Source organism: Ixodes scapularis, unplaced genomic scaffold, assembly GCF_016920785.2.
Source record: "Ixodes scapularis isolate PalLabHiFi unplaced genomic scaffold, ASM1692078v2 PGA_scaffold44__24_contigs__length_19508400, whole genome shotgun sequence".
NCBI lineage: Eukaryota > Metazoa > Arthropoda > Arachnida > Ixodida > Ixodidae > Ixodes > Ixodes scapularis.
The window spans coordinates 2,269,605-2,293,251 of record NW_024609873.1 but is presented as its reverse complement, the minus strand read 5'-3'; the positions used below and the strand labels follow the sequence as shown (position 1 = coordinate 2,293,251).

Sequence of the window (23,647 nt, the reverse complement as noted above, 5' to 3'; positions counted from 1 at the left end):
CCGACAGGAAATGTCATCCAATTAACGGCAAATTTGATGGCACGAGATTGAGCTCCTTTGTTTATATAAGACAGCAGAAATAAAGAATGAAAAGCCAAGGTGCTGTATTACGTAATGCTTCGCACACTCAGGCAAACATTACCTGAGGCCTATTAGCTAACGTTGTACCTTAAAAAGTTTCTTCTTTTTTTTTTCTTTGAAAGGGGACAATTTTTTTTAATGTCTTTCCTTGAACCATTTAAGAGGTTATCAAAGCTGCAGTCGACTGCACCACTTTTGTTTTCAGAAAATGAGTGTTGAACCGCGACGCCGTCCGCAAGCAAGGTATCTTTGGACCGCCACTTTCGGTCACTTTCCATCCGGACTTCGAAGCTCAGAAATTTTCAGTTTGAGGCGTCAAAATAATACAAGTAATCATAAAAAAAATCTATAATTTGACGGGGGACGTGAACATGATTTTGAAAATATTTTTACGTCTTCAGGAAGAGGACTCACAGACGATAAAATAATACTCAAAACTATTTTGAACGTAAACGTCAAAAAAGTCACTGCAAAAAAAAAAAAAAAAAAAAAAAAAAAAAAAAAAAAAAAAAAAAAACTAGCACAATTGAGGATCACGAGGACCGCGTGCCGTATTCCGAGGTAAACCAGTGTACTCCAGGGGGTGCACGTATTCCTCATGTAGAAGACACTCACGCAGCACGACACGAATCCGCACACACCGAGATTCTCGCAACCCACCCACGCCGCAGGGCGCACACGGAGGACACGCGTGCTTCGCGGCCGAGCCAGAGGCCTCCGCGTGTTCACCAGGAGGGATCACAGTGCCCGCTGTCCCAACGCAAGTCGACGTATCCGAGCGGTAAAGGGTGTTTATCCAGATGTCTTCCCGCTGACGCCACGACGGCTTCCATCCACTCACATTTCACTCGCACGCACAAACGGTGCCGTCTCGCGCGGATCACGACAGCTGCGCGTTCGCGCGCAGTAGAACTAGGAGAAACACCTGGCTAAGGACTAGAGGCGAGGAGGCTCTTCGAGGGAGAGGGCGGCACGGCGACGCAGCCTCACATCCTGTGAAAGCTGGCACCGGAAGCGCGCGGAGGCAGGTTCTTGATGACGATGCGCGGGTGAAAGGCGTCCGGGTCCGGGTTGATGCACGTCAGGTTGGCGCCCTTGAGGAAGCCCCTGCTGCTGCTCCGATGGTGGTTGTGGTGGTGGTGGTGCTGCTGCGACAGGGGCGAGGACGTGGCGGCTTGGCTGACCGCCACAGCCGGCTTCTGGTACGGCGACACCGCGGGGGACGACGCCGCCGCCCTGCGGTGCGGGGAGGGCGAGGCTGTCCCCTTGGCGGTCCCCGGTGTGCACATCGGAGGGAGTGCGAGGGGCGGCCGCCCGAGAGGCCTACGCACGGGCGCCGGCGCTGGCAGGCCCCTGTGGGACACCGAGAGGTCGAGGGGCCGCGTGTCTTCGTCGCCCTTCTTGGCGCTCGGGGCAAGCGGGACGGCGGGGGGAGTCCTCGAGGTCTGCGGATGTGCCCGGGGCGGAGATGCGGGCAGCCCGGGGCTGCCGGGCCTCGTGCACTTCCCGGCGGGACTCTGGCTCTTCTTGGCCGGCTCCGGGAGCGACGCACTCTCAGGGAGCAGCCTGCCGGGCGAAGCGGGGCGGGACGCGCGGCGGCCATCCGCGGCTTCGACCTCGGCGACGTCGGCGCCGTTTAGCCTCACGTTCTTGGCCGGCGTCGCCCCGTCTGGTCGCTCCGGGGAGCGGTTCTGGGGACGCCGGGGCCTCTGGGCGTCCTGGCTGTCCTGGGGCCGTCCCTGGTGCCTGGCGTGCTGCAGTGGCCGCTCGGCGTCCCGCTGCTCCTTGCGCCTGGACTTCCTGGACAGCGGGGAGCGGGGCGGGGACATGGCCCGCGCCACCGCCGGGGGCACCTCCTTCGTCTGGATGGTGATCTTGTTGCTGCTCCTGTCCAGAGTGCTGATAGTGATCTTGGATAGGGCGGGGGGACTCACGGCGGGGGACTCGGCCGCTTTCCGCCGCTGTTGCTGCAACGGGGAGGACGACCAGACCACATCCGCCGCCTGGGCACTCCCGGGGGCAGCCGACCTCTCGGTCGCCGTTGTGCTGCGAGGAGCCCCCGGAGAGGCACGGAAACTTTAACGGACGCTCCCGGGACTGGTGGATAGAACCCCTGCAAAAAGTTCTTTAATCCGCTCAGCACGGCTGAGCCAGAGAAGGGCTCTATTTTATATACCTCAGAGCAACACTCCCCCCACGTTACAGTATTAACACAAAAGTTGACAATGCACCAACTAGGAAACAGCTAAAATAGGAAGAGCAGGACAGTCGTTTGGACTGAAACGTGCCTACGGAAGCGTCATCCTCAAGCCGCATGCAGCAATGCAGAAGTTGCCGCTATTCCTCCGTGATGAGATTATATTTAGGTCAACGCTCTTCCAAATCTGATTGTCCGAAGAAGTGGTCTTCCGGAGCGTATAAGCAGACACTGTTCGGATAAAAGTGTATATTAAGGATGATGAAAAGCAAGAAGCGCTCGGCGACGACAGAACGCGAACACCCCGCGGCCTTCGAGTGAGCGAGTCCACGCACGCCACACACGGGCTGGAGGACCATAGCCTCCCTCGTTCTACAAAGCCTGCGAAACAATTTGACCGCCGTAAAGGGGAAAGGAGGAACAAAAAAAAGGAAGCGCGCCGTCCGAGCATAGCGGACGCTAGGAGCCATCCCAGCCAATGCGGCGTTGAGGGAGTGTCATGCGACCTTGAGCTCCCTGTGTCGCCCCGCCCCACCAGCAGGTCACGCGACTTTCTCCCGGCGCTGGATCGGCTGGGATGGCTTGTGGCGTCCAGTGCGCTCGGACTGAAGGTGAAACGGAGTATAGGCACAAGGCCCACTTATACAGCGCCAAAAATGCCGGAGCGGTAGGATCGGAAAACAAGGTCGCGCTCCTTGTAGCGGCAAAGGAGAAGATGGGCGCGCTCAGTAGCGGCTCTGGTAGTCTGGAAACCAGAACCCCTTCCACTAGACGGCGAAGGACGACTTCCGGTGCAGGTAAACCCGAGTTCTCGGAGTCAAGCTTCCGTGCGCTTAGACCGGAGAAGGTGCACGAGGAGTCGAAAAAGCGAGGTAATCCAAGATTGCGAACTAAGATAAAAAAAAAAAAAAGATAATGGCGAGAGAAGTTGCGTCAGTTGCGGCGTGAGTCTGCAGTTTGCTCACTTTTGTTAATTAAAAGGTAACGAGGTAAGGCGAATAACGCGTTCGGATTTCGTTACCAGCTCAGGCTGTTTTTGCAAAATGTCTCGAAGCGTATTTGTTCTGTTTTGGATATGCTAATAAACAACGTAAACGTTCATTTGGCACAATGTTTTGATCGCCGTTGTACGAATACTCCGCGATCATCGACGATAGTCGCGTCCGTGCTGAACAGAGCAAGGCAAGGTAAGGATGTAACTTTGGTGCGCGGTGGGACACTCCCTCGGAACATGATCCCGATTATTAGCGAGTTTTCGCAGACCGATTTCGCCGTCCCGCAACGCTCTGCGCAACCCACTACGATACACGGAACTCTACAGCCAAGGCTATCGGCGCGCAGGCGCAGTAGCGGCTTCTTCGTTGCGGGGGCTGGTTAGCGGAAAGGGAAACGCGATCGACGAAAACTCCTTATTAGTTTTCGAAGACCGCGTTTCCCCCTCCGATATATCCCTCCGCAACGAAGAAGCCGCTACTGCGACTGCGCGCCGATGGCCTCGACTGTAGAGTTCCGGGTATCGTAGTGGGTTGCGAAGAGCCGTTGGGGGACAGCGAATACGATCTACGAAAACTCCCTACTGTTGCGTTGAACCTTCGCTATCCCCTCCTCTCTTTTTTCTCCATCCGTGCCTCCTTCCGCTTTTATTTTTTTCTCCGTTGCGGTTTGTTGTTCCTCAGGAGCACGCCGGTTCGTCTGCTCATGTTTTGGTGGCGCAGTTTCATTTTGACTTTCGCGTTCGGGCTGCTGCTCACACTTTCGGGACTGAGTGATAACAGAATATGGTTCACTAGAACAAGGTGGGTAAGCATCTCGTGCTTTCAGCGTTCGGCGATTAACGTGCTTCCCGCGCTGACACCAGACTTGTACCGTAGGCATTACAAGTAATCAAATTACTTGTAATCGATTACTTTTTGGAGTAATTTTGTAATCAGTTGATTACTTTTATTAGGCAGTAATCAGAAGAGTAATCTGATTACTTTTTGAAGTAATAAAATTACTTGTAACCGTTACAATTTGTCCATGGGACCCCCCCCCCCCCCCCCCCCCCCCCCGGGCACACGCCTTTTTTTTTTATAAAATGACAAAAATAAAATTAGTTTTTTTTTTCTCGGACGGAAAAAAGAAACATTTTTGCGGAGCTGTAGGAAGCGATGTCAATCTCTTTCTATATACAGTTTCTGTGGAATTTCCGTTTTTTTTTTTTTTTTGTTTTTTTCGAGCTGGGACTGGGAGTGGGAAGCCCCAGGGTAGCCACAGTGCGTGACAAAAGCCATTCAGGACTAAGTTTGAGGAAGCAGACTGTAGCTTTGTGAGTCCTTCGTTCAAAATAGCCCCCTTACGCACACACACACAGAAATAAAAAATAAAAACATCCTGCTTAGGGTACCTACTCGCAGCCCGTAGGAGAACCAGAACCGAAGAATGCCTAAAGCGGATGCAAAATATAACAAAGGCAGTTGAAATATTTCCCCATTTCCCCAACGCGGTCTTTGTGACAAGCAATGTTTCGAGTTGAGAAGTGGTCGAGGCGGTCTCTTCCGCTAATGGACACTACACATGAGCCGTTTCAAATCCTGGAGCTGCTGCTCTTTTGTATAACATGCGAGCTCATCCACGTGTGAATAATAAAATGAGCGACGCAAGCTTTGAGCGACAGCCCTTGCTCAAGCTTATCAAGATCTAGAAGCCCCTCCGCTCCCCCCCCCCCCCCCCCCCCCCTCACACACACACTGGCGAAGGCCCAAATCATTAAACGTCTTCAAACGAATTCTATGCTTGTGTCCGCATTGTGAAGGTGCAACGACCACGAAGAGGGAGCCAGTTTTTCTTCTTCAATACTTGTGAAAATGTGAAATATAGGTTGGAAGTAGTTCATTGTTATGAGCGCTAAAGATGTGTCTTCACACAATAAGGTAATCGGAAAAGTAACGATTACTTCTTTAAGTAATGTCCAATTAATTTTGCCGTCGAGTAATCAAGTAATCTAATCGAATACTTTTTAGCCAAGAGTAATAGTAATTGTAATCGATTACTTTTCTTTAGTAACGTGTGCAAGACTGGCTGACACCGCCTGGGGGTGGAACGTTCAAACGCCATAGCCTCCGAGATCCCGAAGCGCTTGCGCGAAGGCTCGGGATTTTGGAGGCCATGTAAACGCATATGTGTTTCGCGGAGAGGCCCCAGGCCGCCGCGTGGAGCTGGCTGAGGGTCACCCCCCAAGTGGCTCTGCGCTAGCACATCGGCAACCCTTCGGCGCTGCTCCTCGCCTTTTTCGGGCGGCCGGGCGCCCCGTGGTTCCGTCGGGGGACTGGCATGCTTCGGAGAATAAAGGAGGCTATAGGGCTGAATCAATCAGCCGTAAATGCTCCTGAAAAGTGCGTTCGTCAGATGTTAAAGGGGCCGTGGAATGAGGTTTGGGCGGGGACACATAAACTGAGATTAGGATTTTACTAATAGCATATCGTTTAGCGGACCAAAAGAAAGACGGTGAAAATTAAAAGCCTGCTTTTCGGCACAAACATTTTAAAGCGGAGCGGACTATTTCGTATCTTCCTTACTTCGAAAGCTCTCCACCTTTTCACTGTGATACATCCGCGGTACCCATAGCCATAGTCTCCTCTACACTAACAAAGCCTGGCAGATCGCCCCGAGAAGCGGTCGCCGAAATGGAAAAGGTGCAGCGGCAGACAATGGATGAGAGGAGAGCCACGTGACTGGCGCCCCACTGCGGCGGGACGCCGAAACACACTTCTCCCGTGCGAACATGTGTGTTTCGGGTCCTCGCCGCTGCGAAAGCTGTGCGCTGACGTCCAGGTTCCCCGAGAAATGTGTCCTTGATGCTCTGCGCTACCAGATCCTCGCGCTGCGAATCTGCGACCGGGCACTATATGGCTCCGCCGTCGAACTGCCACGCTTTGTGAGTATAGAGGAAGCTATGCTATAGCACGTCACTCGGCTCTGCGTCACTATGCCCCGTTCACCCCTAAGCTGACAGTGTGGTGGGAGCTACGCGCTTGCCGGACCAATCAGCCGCCTTCCTTCAATTGCCCGACCCCATACTCTGCGCGTGGGTATGCCCGAGGGAGCGTGATCACGTGGGAAAAATAGAAGTGTGCCTGGCCCAACGAGCACATCTTTCACAGTGCAGTCAGCTTAGGAGTGAACGGTGGATAGTTGCGCGCAGTACTCCAGAAACCACGGGCGGAGAAGGGGGGAAGCAAGCTTTGTCTGAATTCTGAGCGACGGCTAATCTTCTATGGGGGGAGAATGGCGACGTACACCGTGGCGCGGGTACACAAAGGAACCTCCAAGCAAGAGGGGAGTTCATCCTTTCCCTCCTCTTGAACTGCCGGTGGTCTAACCTGTTTCACAAGAGAGCCGCCATCTCGAAATTTCGTCACTTCCAGTATGGACGAAAACATTGTTTTCCCGTCGCCACGCCAATAGAATACATTTAGGATATAAGCATAACCGTTACCCATTCTCTTTTTGCCTCCCCTCTAGTTTTTTACTATTAGCAGGACGAAATGTTTTATTATCAATGCGAAAACACTAACTGTCCCATGCAGCGAACCTAAATCATCAGCTTTTGAAGCCGCGCCAGACGGCACCTAAACTCCCCTGTCCCAATGGAGCGAAGCCTGTCGTCTGTAGCAAAAATCTGATGGATAGACTCCCTTTGGATGGCAGGCGTCATAGGTTCAAGGAACGAGGCTCTCATTGGCCGTCGCGCGACGTAGTTTCAAGGAACGCCACCAGAGAAGCCCTCTCCATGGCGGCGCAGCGCAAGCAGCGACCCGGCCGCCGGCAAGAGGGAGCAGCTGGCCGCAGAGCCCGCACGAGAACTTCGGAGAGGCAGCATGGCCGCCCTTACAAAAATGAACAATGAGTTTCAATTGAGCTTCTAATGTGTTTTTATAGAGTCAAATGAAACTGATAAGAAACTCATCGTTAAATGAGTTTTATCATTACCCGCTCCATATCTATTCTTTTGAATTTACTCATTAAAAATTCAAGTGAGGTTTATCGTTACCCAATCAATAGCAATTCTTTTGAGTTTACTCATTACACATTGAAATGAGTGTTATAAAAAAAAAAAAAGAAAATCTACTCCCTACTGCATTGCTCCCGAAACGCGTCGGTGCTAGTTCTGATATACAGATTTATTTTCTGTGCTTAAAAGAATAACTGTATTCACCCTCGTTTACTCCTAAAGGCTTATTCACACGATGTATCTTTTCAACGCGCCACAGTTTAGCGAAACCAAGATTTCGCGAAATCGGCCTGTTCACACGTGGAGTTCGACGCGTGAAACCTGTGACGTACTGACTCACGAGACTTTCGCCAAACCTTGTCATCTGCACCGGGAATACCAAGCGTTTCGCATCCAAATGATATGAAGTACGCACAGTGTGAAGAGACAGCCTATTCTATTAATGCCACTCAATGAATTTCGTCAGATTCGGCTCACTGGGTTTACTAGTCCTGCCAAACCCGGGAAAAACCGCGAGATGATCTCGAAGCATTTCGGACATTTTTGCACCGCTAATAAAGAACGTTATCCCCAGTCATAATGTTGATATACGGTGCTTGCACCCGCGGCGACTGTTGACGAATCTGCACCGCGGCCCCAATCCGTACTGTAGGCGCCGTTCACACACCTGCAACCGAGTAGGACCAAGACTCGTCGCCCGTACGCACCGCTTCTCCGCTTGTCGCTCGCCATGTTTGCTTGTTTTCTTTCGACTTCGGCTCAGATACGGAATCGGCCGAAAATCAGAATCCTCCAAAAGCTCGCTCCTCCTCGAAGGTCAGACGTCATAGCGAAGTCGAGCGGCCATTGGCAGCGTCCGCGTTTCTCCTTCGGGTGATTGACGGGCGTCGGTGAGGTTTCAACGAAAAATTGCTCCAGAAGCGAGAAACACGCGCCATTTTTTTCGGAGGCGCGCCACTTTTTCGGTTGAGTTCAGACGGGGAATCTGTTTCCCAAAACCTAGTTTCGCGACACAAGATTCGTCAACAAGATATTTACGGTGCCCCTCTATCGCGATTTGGTCAGTTTCGGTTTCAGTATTGTAACTTTTACTGGTTTCGGTTTCATATTTTAAGGATCGCGTCTTCGACGCCCCATCGGTAGCGACACCAGTTCTTGTTTTTTTTGTTTCCTTTACCAGCATGGTCAGCCGTATGCAGCTCTGAGGTTCCACGGGCGGCCAAAGTGTGGCGCCACATGAAGCTTCCGTACGTCTATCCACAAGTCTTCGTACGTCCATTCATTAGTTCCAACCCAGACGTGGTTCTCAGTCTTACCGCCGCAGTTTTGAGCGTCGTGTCGCAGAGGTTATCTTCGCCACCATATAATATCAGTCTGCGCGCTTTCAGCCAATCATGGGCGTTCAGGGAGAGATCTGTTGTCGACCGCTATTTTTGTTTGATCTTTCGAAGCGCGTGCAGGCGAGTGGCGTGCGCCAAACGCTCGAGCGCAACCAAAACCTTCGGCGGTGGGGGTCTACGCGTTAGATGGCTCTTTCAGCTTTCAGTTCTGCGGGATTGCTGCTGTCTATGGATATTACTGTGCAGCAAAGTGGTGCCAGCATACGACAAAAACCGCTAACTGCAGTTTTTTTTTTTTTTCGTTTTGCGACGGACGACAGGTGAGACTACAAACTTCGTACGCGCGATACTGAAAGAAGTGAACGCGTTAAGTTATATGCGCGCTATGTTCCTTCTTTTCCGTTTACTTTTTCAAATAGAGCCAGTAAATGGATCTGCTATGCAAATTGCCCAGAGTTCAAGTTGCTGCCGTTGAGCAAACTCCGCGAACGTCGTCTCTGCGGCGAACGGCTTGTTTGCTTTTTGCTCGAGGAGTGAGTTTTTTTATTGGCTGTGTGCAACTTGGTGCATATATTCGTTACTTAAAATCCTGTAAATTCTTCCCTGCATATTGTATATTGTCCTTTTAAGGTGGCTCATACATTGCAAAAAAAAAAAAAAATTCGAATGCTGTGCACTGGAGTTTTAGTATGCTTTTTCATGATGACTAGTACGGCATTATGGGGTATAAAAGTAATTTATAATTTCTTGTAAATGTTTTATTGAATGTCATGGGTAAGAGCTTAAATAAATGAGATGTGCTATTTGTGAAAACTGCTTGTTTAAGATGTATGTAGTAATACAGTAAATATGTAAAATATGTAAATGCTAATTGAAAGATGGCGAGATGCCAATGAACACAATTATTTCTATATGATGTCACATGTTTGTATATCTATGCTCCTGATCTCGCCATAAAGCTGACTTATTCATTCTTTATGTATTCCGGTAAACTTTCAATTCTGTAAATAGCTAGGCATTTTTAGAACGTGAAATATCTTCAAATAAAATGCGTCTTATTCAATCTTCCGGTTTTATGACGTTTCCTTGGCGAAGGTGTGTGCAGTGTGCTTGTTGTTAGGCATCGATAAAAAAACAGCAAACACAATGTCCATCAAGCGACGTCCGTGTTTACAGTGTGAAAAAGCGATGCTTTAAGGGCACAGGGTAAAATAAATTTGAAAAAAAATATCGATTTTAGTTTTTTTCGCAATTTGAAAAGTTTAGTTCTTTCTGCACATTTTCCATTGTCCCAGTGTTTTTAGAAAGCTATATTTCGGGCTGAAAATCACTTCTTCCGAAAGCAAGTAGCAGGTGACACGCCTCCTTTTAGGATACACTCCCTGTTTATCGATGAATTCTCCAACAAAACAAAATCAACACAAGACCTAAAAGCTTGTCCAGTAACAGATAATCTCAAAACATTATTTCGCAACTATAGCATAGCTTTTTTTCAACCAAGAGAATTACGGGACGCTGTGCACGTTTTTCCCAGGTCTGTAACCTGTGTACATTCAAGCGTTTGTGTTTTCGTAACGACAAAATGGCGCCATTGAAAGCTGCCCCTTTATTCAATGGTGGCAGCATTGCACAAGCCAATGTTTTGAATTTTTGTGGATGGAACCCTGTTTGGAAAGCCATCAAGTGGCTGAGGGAAGTTGACGTCACTCTAATATACTTTACGGACCAAGCGACACGGCAGGTCACAAAAGAGGCCCGGCAAGCAAGGCGATAACCCTAAAGGCGAAGACATGACTTTAGCAATGCCTTTCAAGCTGGCGGCTATTGAAAAAATGACTCTGAGGCTGTTGGTGCCAAGAAATTCGTCAGTCACCAGTTTTTTTTTTTACTTTAAATTCAATTATCTCAAAACAGTGTTTTTTAGTACCTAGGTGCCATTTTTTCCTTAACCTGATATTATAGAGGGTTGATCTTTTTTTCCTACCACATACATGGGTGTTCAAATATACTGAACTAAAATTAAAAATGTGCACCTACCAGTTTTTGAGTTACAAAGTTTTTAATAGATGAGAAAAACTAAAATTGCAGTACTAGAATAAAAAAAAATCTTATTCTAGATTGGTTCAAATAATTCTAGTTCAGTGGATAAAACACAATATTTCGAACAAAATGATATATACATGACAGGAATACTCCTAGTAGTCACCGAGAAAAATGTTCCTCAACATGGCCTCAAATGCATGGGGAGTATAGGACTTACCCTGTGCCCTTAACACAGACGTGTGGTAGAAGCTATGTGGGCCAAACCGGACGGTGCCTAAACGATCGCCTTCTCGAGCATGATCGTTCACTAAAATCTACGGTGGGTGGTCACCTTCCCGTCCACTGCAATTCCTGCTCGTGTGCTCCGATTCTAAAAGGCACAACAATAATTGGACACTATCGAGACAAGACAACTCGCGAAATCTTAGAAGCACATTGCATCAACAGCCTGGGGGACTGCTGCGTCAGCCACCCATCAGTGACACTACTAAACACTGAAACCTTGTTTTTAGATCGGACTATGGGGCAAAGACATTGCAGTTAGATGGTGTTGTGTCGCCTGTCATAAGCACTGCGTGCCCTGCGTGTCTTTTGAGAACGTTTTCTTCTTCTTTCTTTTGTGTATAAATTCAGTTGCGAGTCAGCGCTTGTGTGTCCTGCATGTTCCTTTTCTCTGTCCTTGTCTTTGTGTGCGCTGTTTTGTTCATCATGTTAACACAGACGCACGAGCGCGCGCCGCACGCCAAATCTCAACACGCATCACCACCCATCATCGTACACGCACGCGCGATAAACACACGTCGAAGAATGGATAGTTGGGCGAGTTGGTGGGAATTCATCGTAGGAAACAGCGCGAAAAACAGACGAGGACGAAAAAAAAACACACGGGACGAGCGCTCGTCCCGTGTTTCTTCTTCGTCCTCTTCTGATTTTCGCGCTGTTTCCTACGGTAAAACACACGCATACATAAAAAAAAAGAACGGTCAAAAAAAAAAAGGGGGAAAAAAAAGACAGTAGGGAAGGGGAGAAAATAAGGAGAAGGGTGAGCACTTTGATGATGATGATAGCTGTTCGCTTTAGTGGCGCCGTGGCGCCATCTGCAAGTACTTTACAACCGTACCATGGTGGAAGCTACGGCTGCATCCGACTGGCATGGTTTCTCCAGTTTTGCGACCGTTGCAACTTGCATTTGCAACGCAGTTGGTAAGCATACTTCTTTGTTTGCATTGTACGCGTTGAACGAGAAGTGAACATTAGGGAGTTTTAGAATAATCTCGTGGCTGCTGTGCATGCGCAGAACCAAAACAAGCTTCGGACTCGAGCTTTGGGGCCCGTTATTTCTGGATAATAGCGTGGGTACCGCAAAAGGCGGCGCCCACGACATCTCCGTTGATCGCGTCTTCGACGCCGTCGGCCGCTCGGGAACTGCGTGAGTCGCACTCGGCGACCGCGGTCGGTATGGTCGAAGCGTATTGAAAACGCCACGGATCGCTGGATTCACAGCTCAAAGCTATCGAGGCGCGTGTACTTACGGTCGCGGCAGACATGTAAGCATGCCTGGGTAGTGGATCGCCTGCGCTTCGCAAGTGCAACAGAGCAGCTTGGCAGTGACAAAAACAAAACATGCGGCATTGAGTATAAAACAACTATAAAAATGTTACTCTGGACAAAAAGCTTGTTTAATCTTCAAGATAAAACGTTCTAACTTCCGAATAAAAGCTGTCGCGACATCTTGGTGGCGTTTTAACCGCGAAATGCTTGCGTTTTGGGGGGTCCCCGGCAGAGAAACGCTATTCTAAAACTCTTCGCCGCAATCCTCGCTATTTTGCCCTCCGTAACGTGCGGTAAACTAGCGCCCGATATTCTAAAACTCCCTATTTTCTCGGCACACGTTTTCTCGTTAAGCTAGAATGTATTTTTTCTTCCTTTTTTAACTAGTGGGGTTTGCTTTATCTGTCCTAATGTTTGGATTTATGCGTAGCATAATGAAAAGTTGCCACTCATTCTGTGCATGTTCCGAGAAAGTGTAGCTTGCGTCAACAGAGCACGTATTGAATTCCTAATGCTACTTTCAGTCTGTCGCTTTAGAAAATGTCTTATTGGTCTACCAGTGTACTGATGTCGTTTAACTATAAATTAATTACATTGATCATACTTCATTACATTTCAGAAGTGAGACTTCCTTGGAATTCGGTTCATGCAGAGCCAATATTCCTTTTCAGTCAAAATGGTTGAAGAGGATTTCTATCTTTTGTTTCGAGGTTATGGAAGTGGACTGGATTGTACTGTTAGGACAAACTTCGGTCCCCTGACTTTCTAGAATTAAACTGGGTTTACATTTGTCGGTTAGAACTTTTGATAAAGCATTTGTTCCTTTTCGCCTCCTTTTTTTTTCTCTTTCATTTTGCAATTGTGATGTGATCAAGCCGAGGCCGCAGTTATTTCCAAATGAAGCAGCAGCAGTGTGTTCCCAGCTTGCGTCACTTCGATTCATTTTAGGGCATGCCACGAAATGAATGCCCCTCTTCATACACCATTGGAATTGGGACTGACTTCAAAATGCAGTTCGACACAGTGTTTAAGCGGTATGAAACGTGTGTTGAATGACCTATGCGGTTGTCACAGGTTCGTGGTTGGTGAACCCGAAACGCTCTAAGTCCCACTTCCTTCTTCTTGTCTTCCTCTTCCCATTGGTTTGAAGCTCGGCCGGCATTTTACTCTGTTTCATACTTAGCGTGCAACGCTGTCAAAGCTACTGGTGCGAGTGCGTGGCTTCATCTACGGTTTTGCTTGCGGGAGAAGGCGTGCAAATGACCAAAGAGATCAAGCCCCACGCTCGCGCCAGTAGCTTTGACAGCGTTGCACCCTAAGTATGAAAGGGAGTATAGTCTCATCCGAGCTCATGCCTTTGGCGCTCAGGTAAACATGTGCGAGGATTGCAATTGACCCCCCCCCCCCCCCCCCCCCCCAAACCACCCTTAAACAGAACAAAATGACAAAAAAAAAAATTTGTGACAGCGGTGTTCGAGAGAAACTGCAGACTTTTAATTACCCTGCCTGAAACTTTGCAAACATTTCAGTGTGGTTGGAGCTGTGAGGGTGAGGTAAATCCAATATGAAAACTGGACCCTGAAGCGACGCCTTCAGGATGCCGAAAATAATTATGGTAAGTTAGAAATTAACCCACTAGTATACTTCCTAAATATTTGGGCCGGGTGTCGATTAAAAAATTTTAACCCAGTTAATTTGTCACAAATTTTCAGGCATAATAACTTGAAAAGAATGAAGCTGCAGATGTTCGAAACTGGCTAAGGTAAAGCAGCCTTGCAGTCCACCAAGGTTTACACTGAACATAATTTTGTGTATTGTCCACGAGGTGTAGCTCTTGCATTGAAGTTTAATGAGTTAGTTTCTTCAATGTTTGAACTCTCAGCGTGCCAGCTGGGTAGTGTGTAATTGTTTTTTTTTTTTTATAGCACAAGCAATATCTTAATCCTGGCGGCAGGAAGTTTCGGCTAGCAGTTGACATGCTGGGACAACGGTGTGCATGCTTGCTTTCTCTGAAGCGGCCAATGAAGCGAAATAACAGCATGTGCGGATTGTCCATGCATTTAATTTTTTGTTTGTTGTTCGTTTCAGACTACATGTGCGCCCAGTACAAGGGGGTGGCCCTCCAGGCGCTGACGACCAGCATGTCGTCTCTGCTGTGCTGTCGAGAGAAATTTAAAGGGTAAATATTGCAGCTGCAGTTTTCTCTATTCTGTCCCTGCTACTCTTCCTGCGAATTTCTCTGCATGCTTGGTCTTTGTGTTTTCATGGTACTGTAAACTTTTGTTATAGTCCGTTGCAACTATAGAATAGCACAAGCCCCACCCACAATTCCCTTTGCTCGCCATGATTGGCGGTGTCCTCTCGGCTCTCCTCCTCTCTAGTGTTTTCTTATTTAAAAGAGTGAAGGGCTTTGTGGGAGGGGCTTTTGCTATTCTAGAGTGGCAATAGAGTATAGCATGACCTCAGTTAATTTAACCATTTCGAAGAGTCCTAGCGGTCACCCATGCATTTTTACGGGAATAACTCTGCATCATATTTTGAACCGAGAAGATGACCCCACAATCGGGAAAGCACGGGCCTTCTGCTACAAAACTAACCGAACCAAACTTTGTTTTCAAGATCAGACCAGAAAAAGTCGACTCCTGTCTTAAACGGCGAGTAACAGAAATCCTGTGCTAGTCTCGCCACGTTGGGAAGCTAATGCTATGACCCCCATCTTGATTTCTTTAATGCTCGTTATGGCTGTTTTCACATCTGGTATTTTCACTGTTCTTTGGCCAAAAGTGAGTGCAGGTCACCGTAGGTTTCGAGAAGAAAGCGGTTGCATATGCAGAAATCTCTGGCAAGTTCGTAGCGCAGTGGCGCTTCGTCGCAACCGAGGAAAAACTCTACAGTATTGTTGGTGCAAAACATTAAGCCTCACGACTAGCAGCAACTTAATCGTGGATATACTCCACCGTACGGCGTTTATTTGAGCTCGACTCCACACAAAATATTACAGGGGCACTTGGGTATCCCTTTGTAGATTTAATGCGAAAGCATTGCCATTCCTAACGACACTCCCTTTTTTTTTTTTTTCCTAATGGCAATGCTTTAGCATTCGATCCGCGTAGGGATACCCAAGTGCCCCTCTAATATTTTTTTACGTTACATCATACGGCGTCCCACATCATGGTACGTCAAGTCGTCACGTGACGTGTGATGTCATGGAACCGAGGACATATTTCTATGACCATCTTTCGGGCACATCAACGCCGATGCCGCCAAACATGATGAAAAAACAGCCTCAGATAAACAGGGACAAAAAACGGGTAAAGACATGCCATCTTTTGCTGTAATGGGGCAAGCTTCTTTTTGAGGGGAGAGTAATGCCGCATTCCGAAGCGGCTGAGATAGCACAGCAGCTAGCATGCCCGGCTCTCACACAGCAGCACCGGGTTCAAATCTCAGCCGTGGAAGCACATTTTATTCTTCCTTTTATTCCTCTGTTAACATTTGGTACCACTCGGTTAACGCAGCCGGACGCCGGATTTTTTGCTCCATGGACATATAATGCTTTCGTATTAAAAAGGCGCATTCAATCAGGAATGTGCCTTTTCGTGTGGTAGAGTCGCACAGCTGCCCACCACTTTGGAAATCACTACTGAAGTACGAGGGGGCGCTAGTGATCACCGAATCAGGTTCACGCCGTTCATAGGTGAAGGATCCTTTTGGGTGCACTGAAGATTTGTGTGGAATTTTCTTTCGTTGATTCATTGGCGCATCTCGCCGTTAATCGCAGTCCTGCACCTCGTTAGCTCTAACAGGAAGGATGGACAGCTCGGCAGACTCGTCGGCGCAAAACGTATGCCTCTTGCCGACGCTTCTATATTCATTGCTGGTCGCGGCGAAATAGCCAAATGATGTGCGGCCATCTTTGCCCTAATAGGTTTGTAAGACACTTTGGATAATGTCGTAATATTCCGTTGTAAGTCACACAAAAGTTGCGACAATTTTGTTGTGTTAATACGGATTTCTTCTCGGGTTTTATCATACGCAATTTTTTATCGTAAGTTTGCTTTTTGAATTCGGCCTCTGATGTCTCGATCCTCCCAATAATTAAAACTTAGTGTATTGCATCGATTGTGGAACGGGGGCGGATCCAGACCTCCATTTTGGGGCGGGCGAAAAAGTTTTAAGGATACTCTTCTCCCATTCTTTCTTGTGCAAGGAGGGTCTACTCATGTCAAATTGCCCACTGAGAAAGGGGGAGGGAGGGGGTCGACTTTGGGGGGGGGGGGTGGCTGTCCCCCCCCCCCCCCCTTTTCCCCCTCCTCTTGGATCTGCCACTGTTGTGAAAGCTGCTGTTGACACTCACCCATTTGGAGCATGGCTTTATGATCCGCATAGAACCCTATTACAGTTTCCTTCCCGTCCGTTGTGATTAAAAATACTTCTTCAAGAGAGTAAACAAACACAAGAAAAATAAATATACACAGGGACAAGAAGTGGACATAAAACACTGGCGCCAGTGTTTACCACCACTTATTGTCCATGTGTTTTTTTGCGGCGCTTGTCTACGATCATGGATCAATTGGCCCGAATTGCCATATTAATTCTGCGAGATGCTTATAAGTCTTAGCTTCTCTATGTTCATATTTGCTAAACTTCATGAGCGACAACATCTGCTCGCTTATCTTTGGTGGACCTTTTCAAAAGCCGAAATAAAACTGTGCAATGCGGCGGCAAAAACAGTGAGCGATTGATTCTCGCAGACTCGGGGGCAAAATATACTTCTGCATTACGGAGCCCCTGACAATGTTATTAGTGCCACTCATTAAACTATCAAGGTAGTGTGTAAATTAAGTGCCTGGGTGAGCAAAAATGTAGGACTTTTAAATGTGACTTTCCACATTTAAGGCTGGTTCACACATACAGTGCAGCACTAACTCAGCCCTGTTAAGGCAACGAGTCACTGCTACTTCCATGGCTTGTATCGTGGGTTCTGAGTGTCCTCCTTTCCTAAAGGACTGATGTCCCGGTTTGTAATACTGATTCAGCGCTGAGGTAGTGCTGCACTGTGAACAGGATACCTTGCTCGGACATTGAAGTTTAGATAAACAGATCAACGTGTAACTGTGCATCTTTTTTTCTTTATAGGTTACGAGTACAAGGTCTCCCATGGATACGAATGCAGTTCAAGGTCCCCCATGGACACGAAGGCAGTGTACCGTATACTCGAATTTTGCATTTTTAATAAACCAGTTATTACTCGTTCCCACGGTTTTATGCAGGCATTTTCTGAACCCTGCATGCGTATATAGGCATACATAAAACTGACACTTGTACTCACTTTCCCCTTCCCTCAAAACAACGGTTACATCCGGACCACATGTCATGCAACCTCTTGCCGTCTTCCCTCTTAGAGCCCTCTATCTAAAAACCCACGCTAGGAGTATAATTTCTCATACATTTCATTTGAAAGTCTAGATACACTGCTTTGAGTCTCTGTTGAAAATCAAAGGTTTTTTTTCTACTGCGTTGCAATTCAGGTTTTGATGGGCCATCTCATTAGGTATATTCCGACTCGTCGGAATGTACCTAATGAGATGGCACGTCAAAACCTCAAGTACAACGCGGTAGAAAGAAACATTTGATTTTCAACAGAGACTCAAAGCAGTGTATCTAGACTTTCAAATGAAATCTATTAGAAATTCGTGTGAGGTGACACGGCAAAACCTTAATTGAAACGCGGTGGCCAATAGTTTTCGTAAATTCCTTACGGATTCGTTACAAGACTCATTTGCATTTCTATTGAGAATCGAAAAGATACGATGAGTAGACTCCATAAACTTTCAAATGAAATTCATTAAAAAATTTTGTAAGGGCGAGCTCAGCGCGGCGCGGCCAGCTTATGAGAGCGTGCCCTCGGCCGACGGCCGCAACCTCGGCCGTCGGCCGCAACCTCGGCAGTAGCGAAACGTGGCCGTCCACGCCAGTACGCCGCAGACGAACTAGGAGAGCGGAAGAACGACATCCATGCTTTCGCATTCACAACACATAAGAAGTGCTTAAGCGTCCCCGGATTTTTTTTTACCACACTTGATATGTTTATCAGGTGGTTAGAGGCGAGAGTAAACGAAGGTCTGTACTCTCGCTCCTGTACCTTTAGCAACGCTACGCGATTTGTGAGTTCAGTAGGAAAGCTAAGAAGGAACAAGTTGAAAAAAGTGAAAGCCGTTTGCAACTCCCTGTAACGCCGAATTAGAGCGCAGCTCTTGAGGAGGAGGAGGGAACGGTACTGGGGGGGTGGGTCAAGTGACCTTGGGTGGGGGTCACGTGACGATGACGATGCTGATGACGTCATCAGTAACGATGACGATGCGGATACCGATGACGTCATCAGTGATGATGACAATGACGATGCGGATACCGATGACGTCATCAGTGATGATGACGATGCGGATGCCGGTGACGTCATCAGTGACGTCGCTGATGACGTCATCAGCGACGATGACGATGCCGGTGACGTCATCAGTGACGTCACTGATGACGTCATCAGCGATGATGACGATGCGAATGCCGGTGACGTCATCAGTGATGATGACGATGCGGATGTCGGTGACGTCATCAGTGACGTCACAGATGACGTCATCAGTCATGATGACAATGACGATGTGGATGCCGGTGACGTCATCAGTGATGATGACGATGCGGATGCCGGTGACGTTATCAGTGACGTCACTGATGACGTCATCGGGGGTCACGTGACCCCGGGGGTCACGTTGGGGAGCCACGTGACTTTGGGTGTCACGTGACTTTGGGGAAGGGGTCACGTGACATTGGGGTGGCCTTGGGGAGTCACGTGACCCTTGGGGAGGGGTCACGTGACCTTGGAATGACCTTGGGGGTCAAGTGACCTTGGGATGACCTTGGTTACGCCGACGGCGACGCCGCTCAAGCCGGGAACGGGCCCCTAAGAGCTGCGCTCTAAAATCGTTTCATGGTTCCATGCAGGCCAATGGTCGATTGGTCCATCTAGCACAGGGGTGGCGAAGGTGCGGCTCTTCGCGTGTTGCTCGCGGCTCCACTCCAACCCCCCCCCCCCCACCCACCCACCCACCTCCCTCCCGGTCACACAAGCATTTCTCGAAAAAGAGAAACGGAACGCGTTTTAAATCGAAAGAAAGGTTGCGGTTTGGTAGTTCTGTGCTACTGCTACTTTACGTACGGTTGGACTGCTTTTGACTCGAATAGATTGAAAGAGTTCTAGTTTCGTTTATTGTTCTGGACAAAGGTTTGCCTTGCCCCTCCCCGCCCGCCCGCCCTCCCCCTCCCCCTTCCCGCAGCTCTTGGCAGTTTCGTGGTTTTGTTTGGGGCTCTTAGGCCGGGTCAGCCTGGCTACCCCTGGTCTAGCATGTTCACCTTGGCACAGAGTCAGCCTACCGATCAATCGAGTCCGAGGGTTTGTCCCTGCTTGATACTCGAATACTCACCCGTCCAGTGAGTCCGGTTGGCGCGTCTCCGTAGCGGGAACGGCGGTCGGAACGGCAGCGTCGGCAGCCTCCTCCCTCGGCACAAGTGCGGGAGGTTCCGCGTCCGTCTCCGGACTCCCCCTGCTCTGGGCGACACCTTCCGCCACGCTGGCTACCGCCGAAGACTCGGGCACCGGTCGACAGGGCACCGTCGCCTGTTCCGGGGGGCACTGCTGCGGCTGCCCGACAGAGTTCCCGCCGCTGTGTGCTCCGTCGACGTCCACCCGACCTTCGACCGTGTCTGCCGGGGCCGGCCGCTTTGTAGGTTGGGAGTACACCCGGAATGCGAGGCGTAGGGGAGACTCCTGTGCAAACCCCAATATCAAATCCCCCGTTAGGCCCTCCCTCTACCGCGGTCGCGTTTCGCGGCAGACCTTCGCCTGTCGACAAAGTGCCAACCGCCGCCCGAAGTCGAAAACCAGAGCTCTCAGGAAATCCTCAGGCAGTGCCCAATTGGCCTTTTAAGCTCAACGGGCATGCATTCGTCCGAATGCTAAATGCTCACCCTCTTCCAGGCGTAGATGTAGGCCACGTCCATGAGCGAGTAACCTTCCGAGAGAACGTCACCCATGTGCAGGATGTCAATCTGCCGCAGAGAAGCACCGATAAGTCTCGAGGCGATCCATGTCTCGGTCGTCCATTCCTAACAATTTCTCAAGCGCTCCAACAGTTTCTGCCATTACTTGAGTCAATACATTATTGCTGCAGACACGAGACAAGGAAAAGGGAACAGCGCTTACAGTCTTCTTTCTTCCACGTACCTTCGCGAATGAATCAGAATTGAACGGAGATCCTTGTTTCTAACGCACCTGGCTTTCCTCGCGCGTTTGGATATAGCAACATATGTAATAAAAACACCTTCATTCTCCTCATAAGCAAATAATTATGCAGAGTGCGTTTTTCGCTATAAGTGCGCGTATGTACCTCTGTTAGTTTTGTACTGATCTGCCGAACAGAAAATGTTTCAACGCGTACCTGATCATAATCTCGAGTGTGGCCTGGTGCAAAAATGTCGGAAGGGAAAATGCATTTTGAAGCGCCGTACCTCGCACATAGACAAAACGATGCAACATGACTTTACGTATCAACGCAAGCATAAGGTGGGAAGAAATTTCTTTGGAGGAGTTGAAGAAAATCGAAGATAACTTCTGCTTTTGATTGGACCTTCATGTTAATACATTTATTGGTATGAGGTATGTTCGGAATAACGCGGATATCTAAACCTATACATTACAAGAGTATACATTATAACTGATCTGATATACCTTCTTGGGAAGAAAATGTGAGAGAAGCTTCAGTGTTACGAGGTGACTTACAAATGTAGGCCCAAGACGTCAAAGTTGTCAAGTTTGTGAATTTATGACGCGCGCTAGGTCAGTTCCACAACCGCAGAAATATTTATATCAATAGTCTTCTGTCCCAAGTTCCCGCAGGTGTAAAATACCTGAGCTCTCCACTTTCGTTTGCGTCTTACCAGCCGGCAGACACGGCAAAAACTACGGATTGACGTTTGCACTGCGGAAACCTTTTCTGGTCACGTTGCATTTAGGCATTGGAGAGTGACGTATAAGAATATAAACAAAAACAGATATGTCGACGCGTGCATGATCTTGCGTGAGGTACACACGCTACTCCGGAGTCAACAGAGCTTTTGTTTCTCTTCGACCGTCTAACCGAATAAAAAGATCCAGCTTCTTACAAACCTTGCCCACAAATGTCGAGGCCAAGAAAATGAAGCCCAAAACGCACGAGCGACGAAAACGGGAGCCGCGCGGCGGTTTCCATAGAATCTGCCGCGGACACTGGAACGTGGCGGTAGGCACCCTAGCTGCAGCTAGGTCCAGCGGGGGTGCCTTTATGTGCGCTTTGCTTAGGGTGGAGACATCTGGCCATTTTGTCTCACACTTTTATTTTTTGTTCAGAAGCGCGTGAAAGAACGTGTCCCTGCACGCGCTCGTGGCGCTGACTGTGCTACGGCGACATTTTGTTTTCGTCGATTTCTTTGTATTTTACCCGTGAGCACGTGCTGTCGGCATTTGGGTACTACAAAGGGAGGCGTCACCTTAGACAGAAGGACATCAAGGCACCCTATACTCTGTTTCATACTTAGCGTGCAACGCCGTCAAAGCTACCGGCGCGAGCGCGTGGCTTCATCTATTGTATTGTTTGCGCGAGAACGCGTGCAAATGATCAACGAGATCAAGACCCACGCTCGCGCCAGTGACTTTGACAGCGTTGCACGCTAAGTATGAAACAGAGTATAGGTCCAGCCATAGCGTCCGCGGCAGGTGCTACGGAAACCGCCGCGCGGCTCCTGTTTTCGTCGCTCATGCGTGTGGGCAGTGGGCAACGCCACCGACCGACGCGGAGTACGATGCGTAGCGGGACTGCGGGCGGCCTCTCGCCTCCATCGCGAGGTCTCGCGCCGTTCCTCGCGGCGGCGGCGTGTCCCCTTCGCCAACACCTCCTAGAAGACAAGGCCGTAGTGCTCTTCTCGTGACGTCGCAAAGGAAGGCCATCGGGGGCGCGCGTCGAAGCGAATGCAACGCGCGTACATCGACCGCCGTAACGCGTTTTTAGTCACATACGCGTGTCATATTAGCTCAAATGAAACCTGCAGATAGCAACGGGTCTAGAAAACATTTTATTACACGAGCAAAATATTACACCGCTAAATAATCGGTACGAAATGGCACGAGGTATGCGTACAAAACGTCTATCGAAAAATGTGATTGTTTTAAGTCGAAAACATTGAGTCATGCAATTATTGTTGTAGGAATGCATATTTTATACAGAAATACTTTGACAAAATGGCGAGACACGCAGTGATTTTGAAACAGCAAAACAGAACAGTTAAAAATCAGGTAGACATAGTCAACGCGGACAAGGCAAGACAAGCGTTTCTCACGATCATGTAAGCGACGTTATCGCGTGCAGTCACTGAATTCTTGCATCATACCCCGGCCACATGGCAAAATTAATGTAATTTCGATCGAATGACAACATAGGGTCGACAAATCCGCTTGCGGCGCTCGTATAATCACTCAAGACCGCGAGCTGATTAAATCCTATATCACTGAATGAAAATATATTAACGTTTCCCTGTGGCAGGGGTACTAAACTTACTACTTAGTCTACTGATTTACTTCTCCCTATGGGCTCGAGCTGCCTTAGAACAAAACATAACTTGTTTTGTATATAATAATACTATCACCTTAATACAGTTAAGATTCTAGTATAAACGCGGAAAAGGCAATAAAATAACTTTAGTATAAATAAACACAGAACCACAAACAACTCACTTTCAATAATCACACAAACTTGATTTTCATCTTCCAGTGAAAACTAGATTAGCGCGCATATTTACAAATGTCGACGCAACTGCATACGAATAATGACAAGGAACAAAATTGCAATTTATCATGCGATTAAAAAAAAACGATTGCAGCATCTTACTTGCGTCCTACATGAACAAAAAAGCCCGTAAATAAGTTGTTTCTCACTTGTCGATCGTATCCATACGTCCCACAATATTCGTGACGAACACATTTGAACACGAACTCCAAGAAGCCTCTCTCTGTCGAGAGAGAGGTCTATCGATTAGTCGACCAGAGCCTTCGTTGGCTAGTTGTCACACGTCACTCAAACCGTAGCAGGACTTGTTTCACAAATGCACGTAAATGCCGTAGTATCAAGCGAACACAAAAAAAAAAAAAAAAAAAAAAAACTACCCGAGACTACGGTGATGACAGAAATACGACGCGAAACAAGTCTCAAAAGTACCACACAGGAGAACAGCGGTGACGAAAGGCTTAACGTTGTCGACCCATCTCTTGCTGGTGTGCGCTCCCTGCGACGACTGGATTTCTTTTCGGTTTGCTTCCCTTCTGAGATGTCTCAGCGTTCCTTTTCAGACAGTCAGCAGCTC

The 23,647-nt window shown here is 48.4% G+C and overlaps 1 protein-coding gene across 1 annotated transcript in view; it reads right to left on the bottom strand.

Moving 5' to 3' along the window:
- Positions 1 to 460: 460 nt before the first annotated feature.
- The window catches only part of LOC115327237 (polycomb group protein Psc-like), a 49,993-nt gene continuing 26,806 nt past the window's right edge, over positions 461 to 23,647 (bottom strand). The window contains exons 8-10 of the mRNA XM_040222423.2: positions 20,225 to 20,305; positions 19,681 to 20,024; positions 461 to 2,127 (exon numbers count right to left, since the gene is read on the bottom strand). Coding sequence (XP_040078357.1) covers positions 1,068 to 2,127; positions 19,681 to 20,024; positions 20,225 to 20,305 — 1,485 coding nt within the window. The 3' untranslated portion in view covers positions 461 to 1,067. The remainder of the gene's footprint in view (positions 2,128 to 19,680; positions 20,025 to 20,224; positions 20,306 to 23,647) is intronic.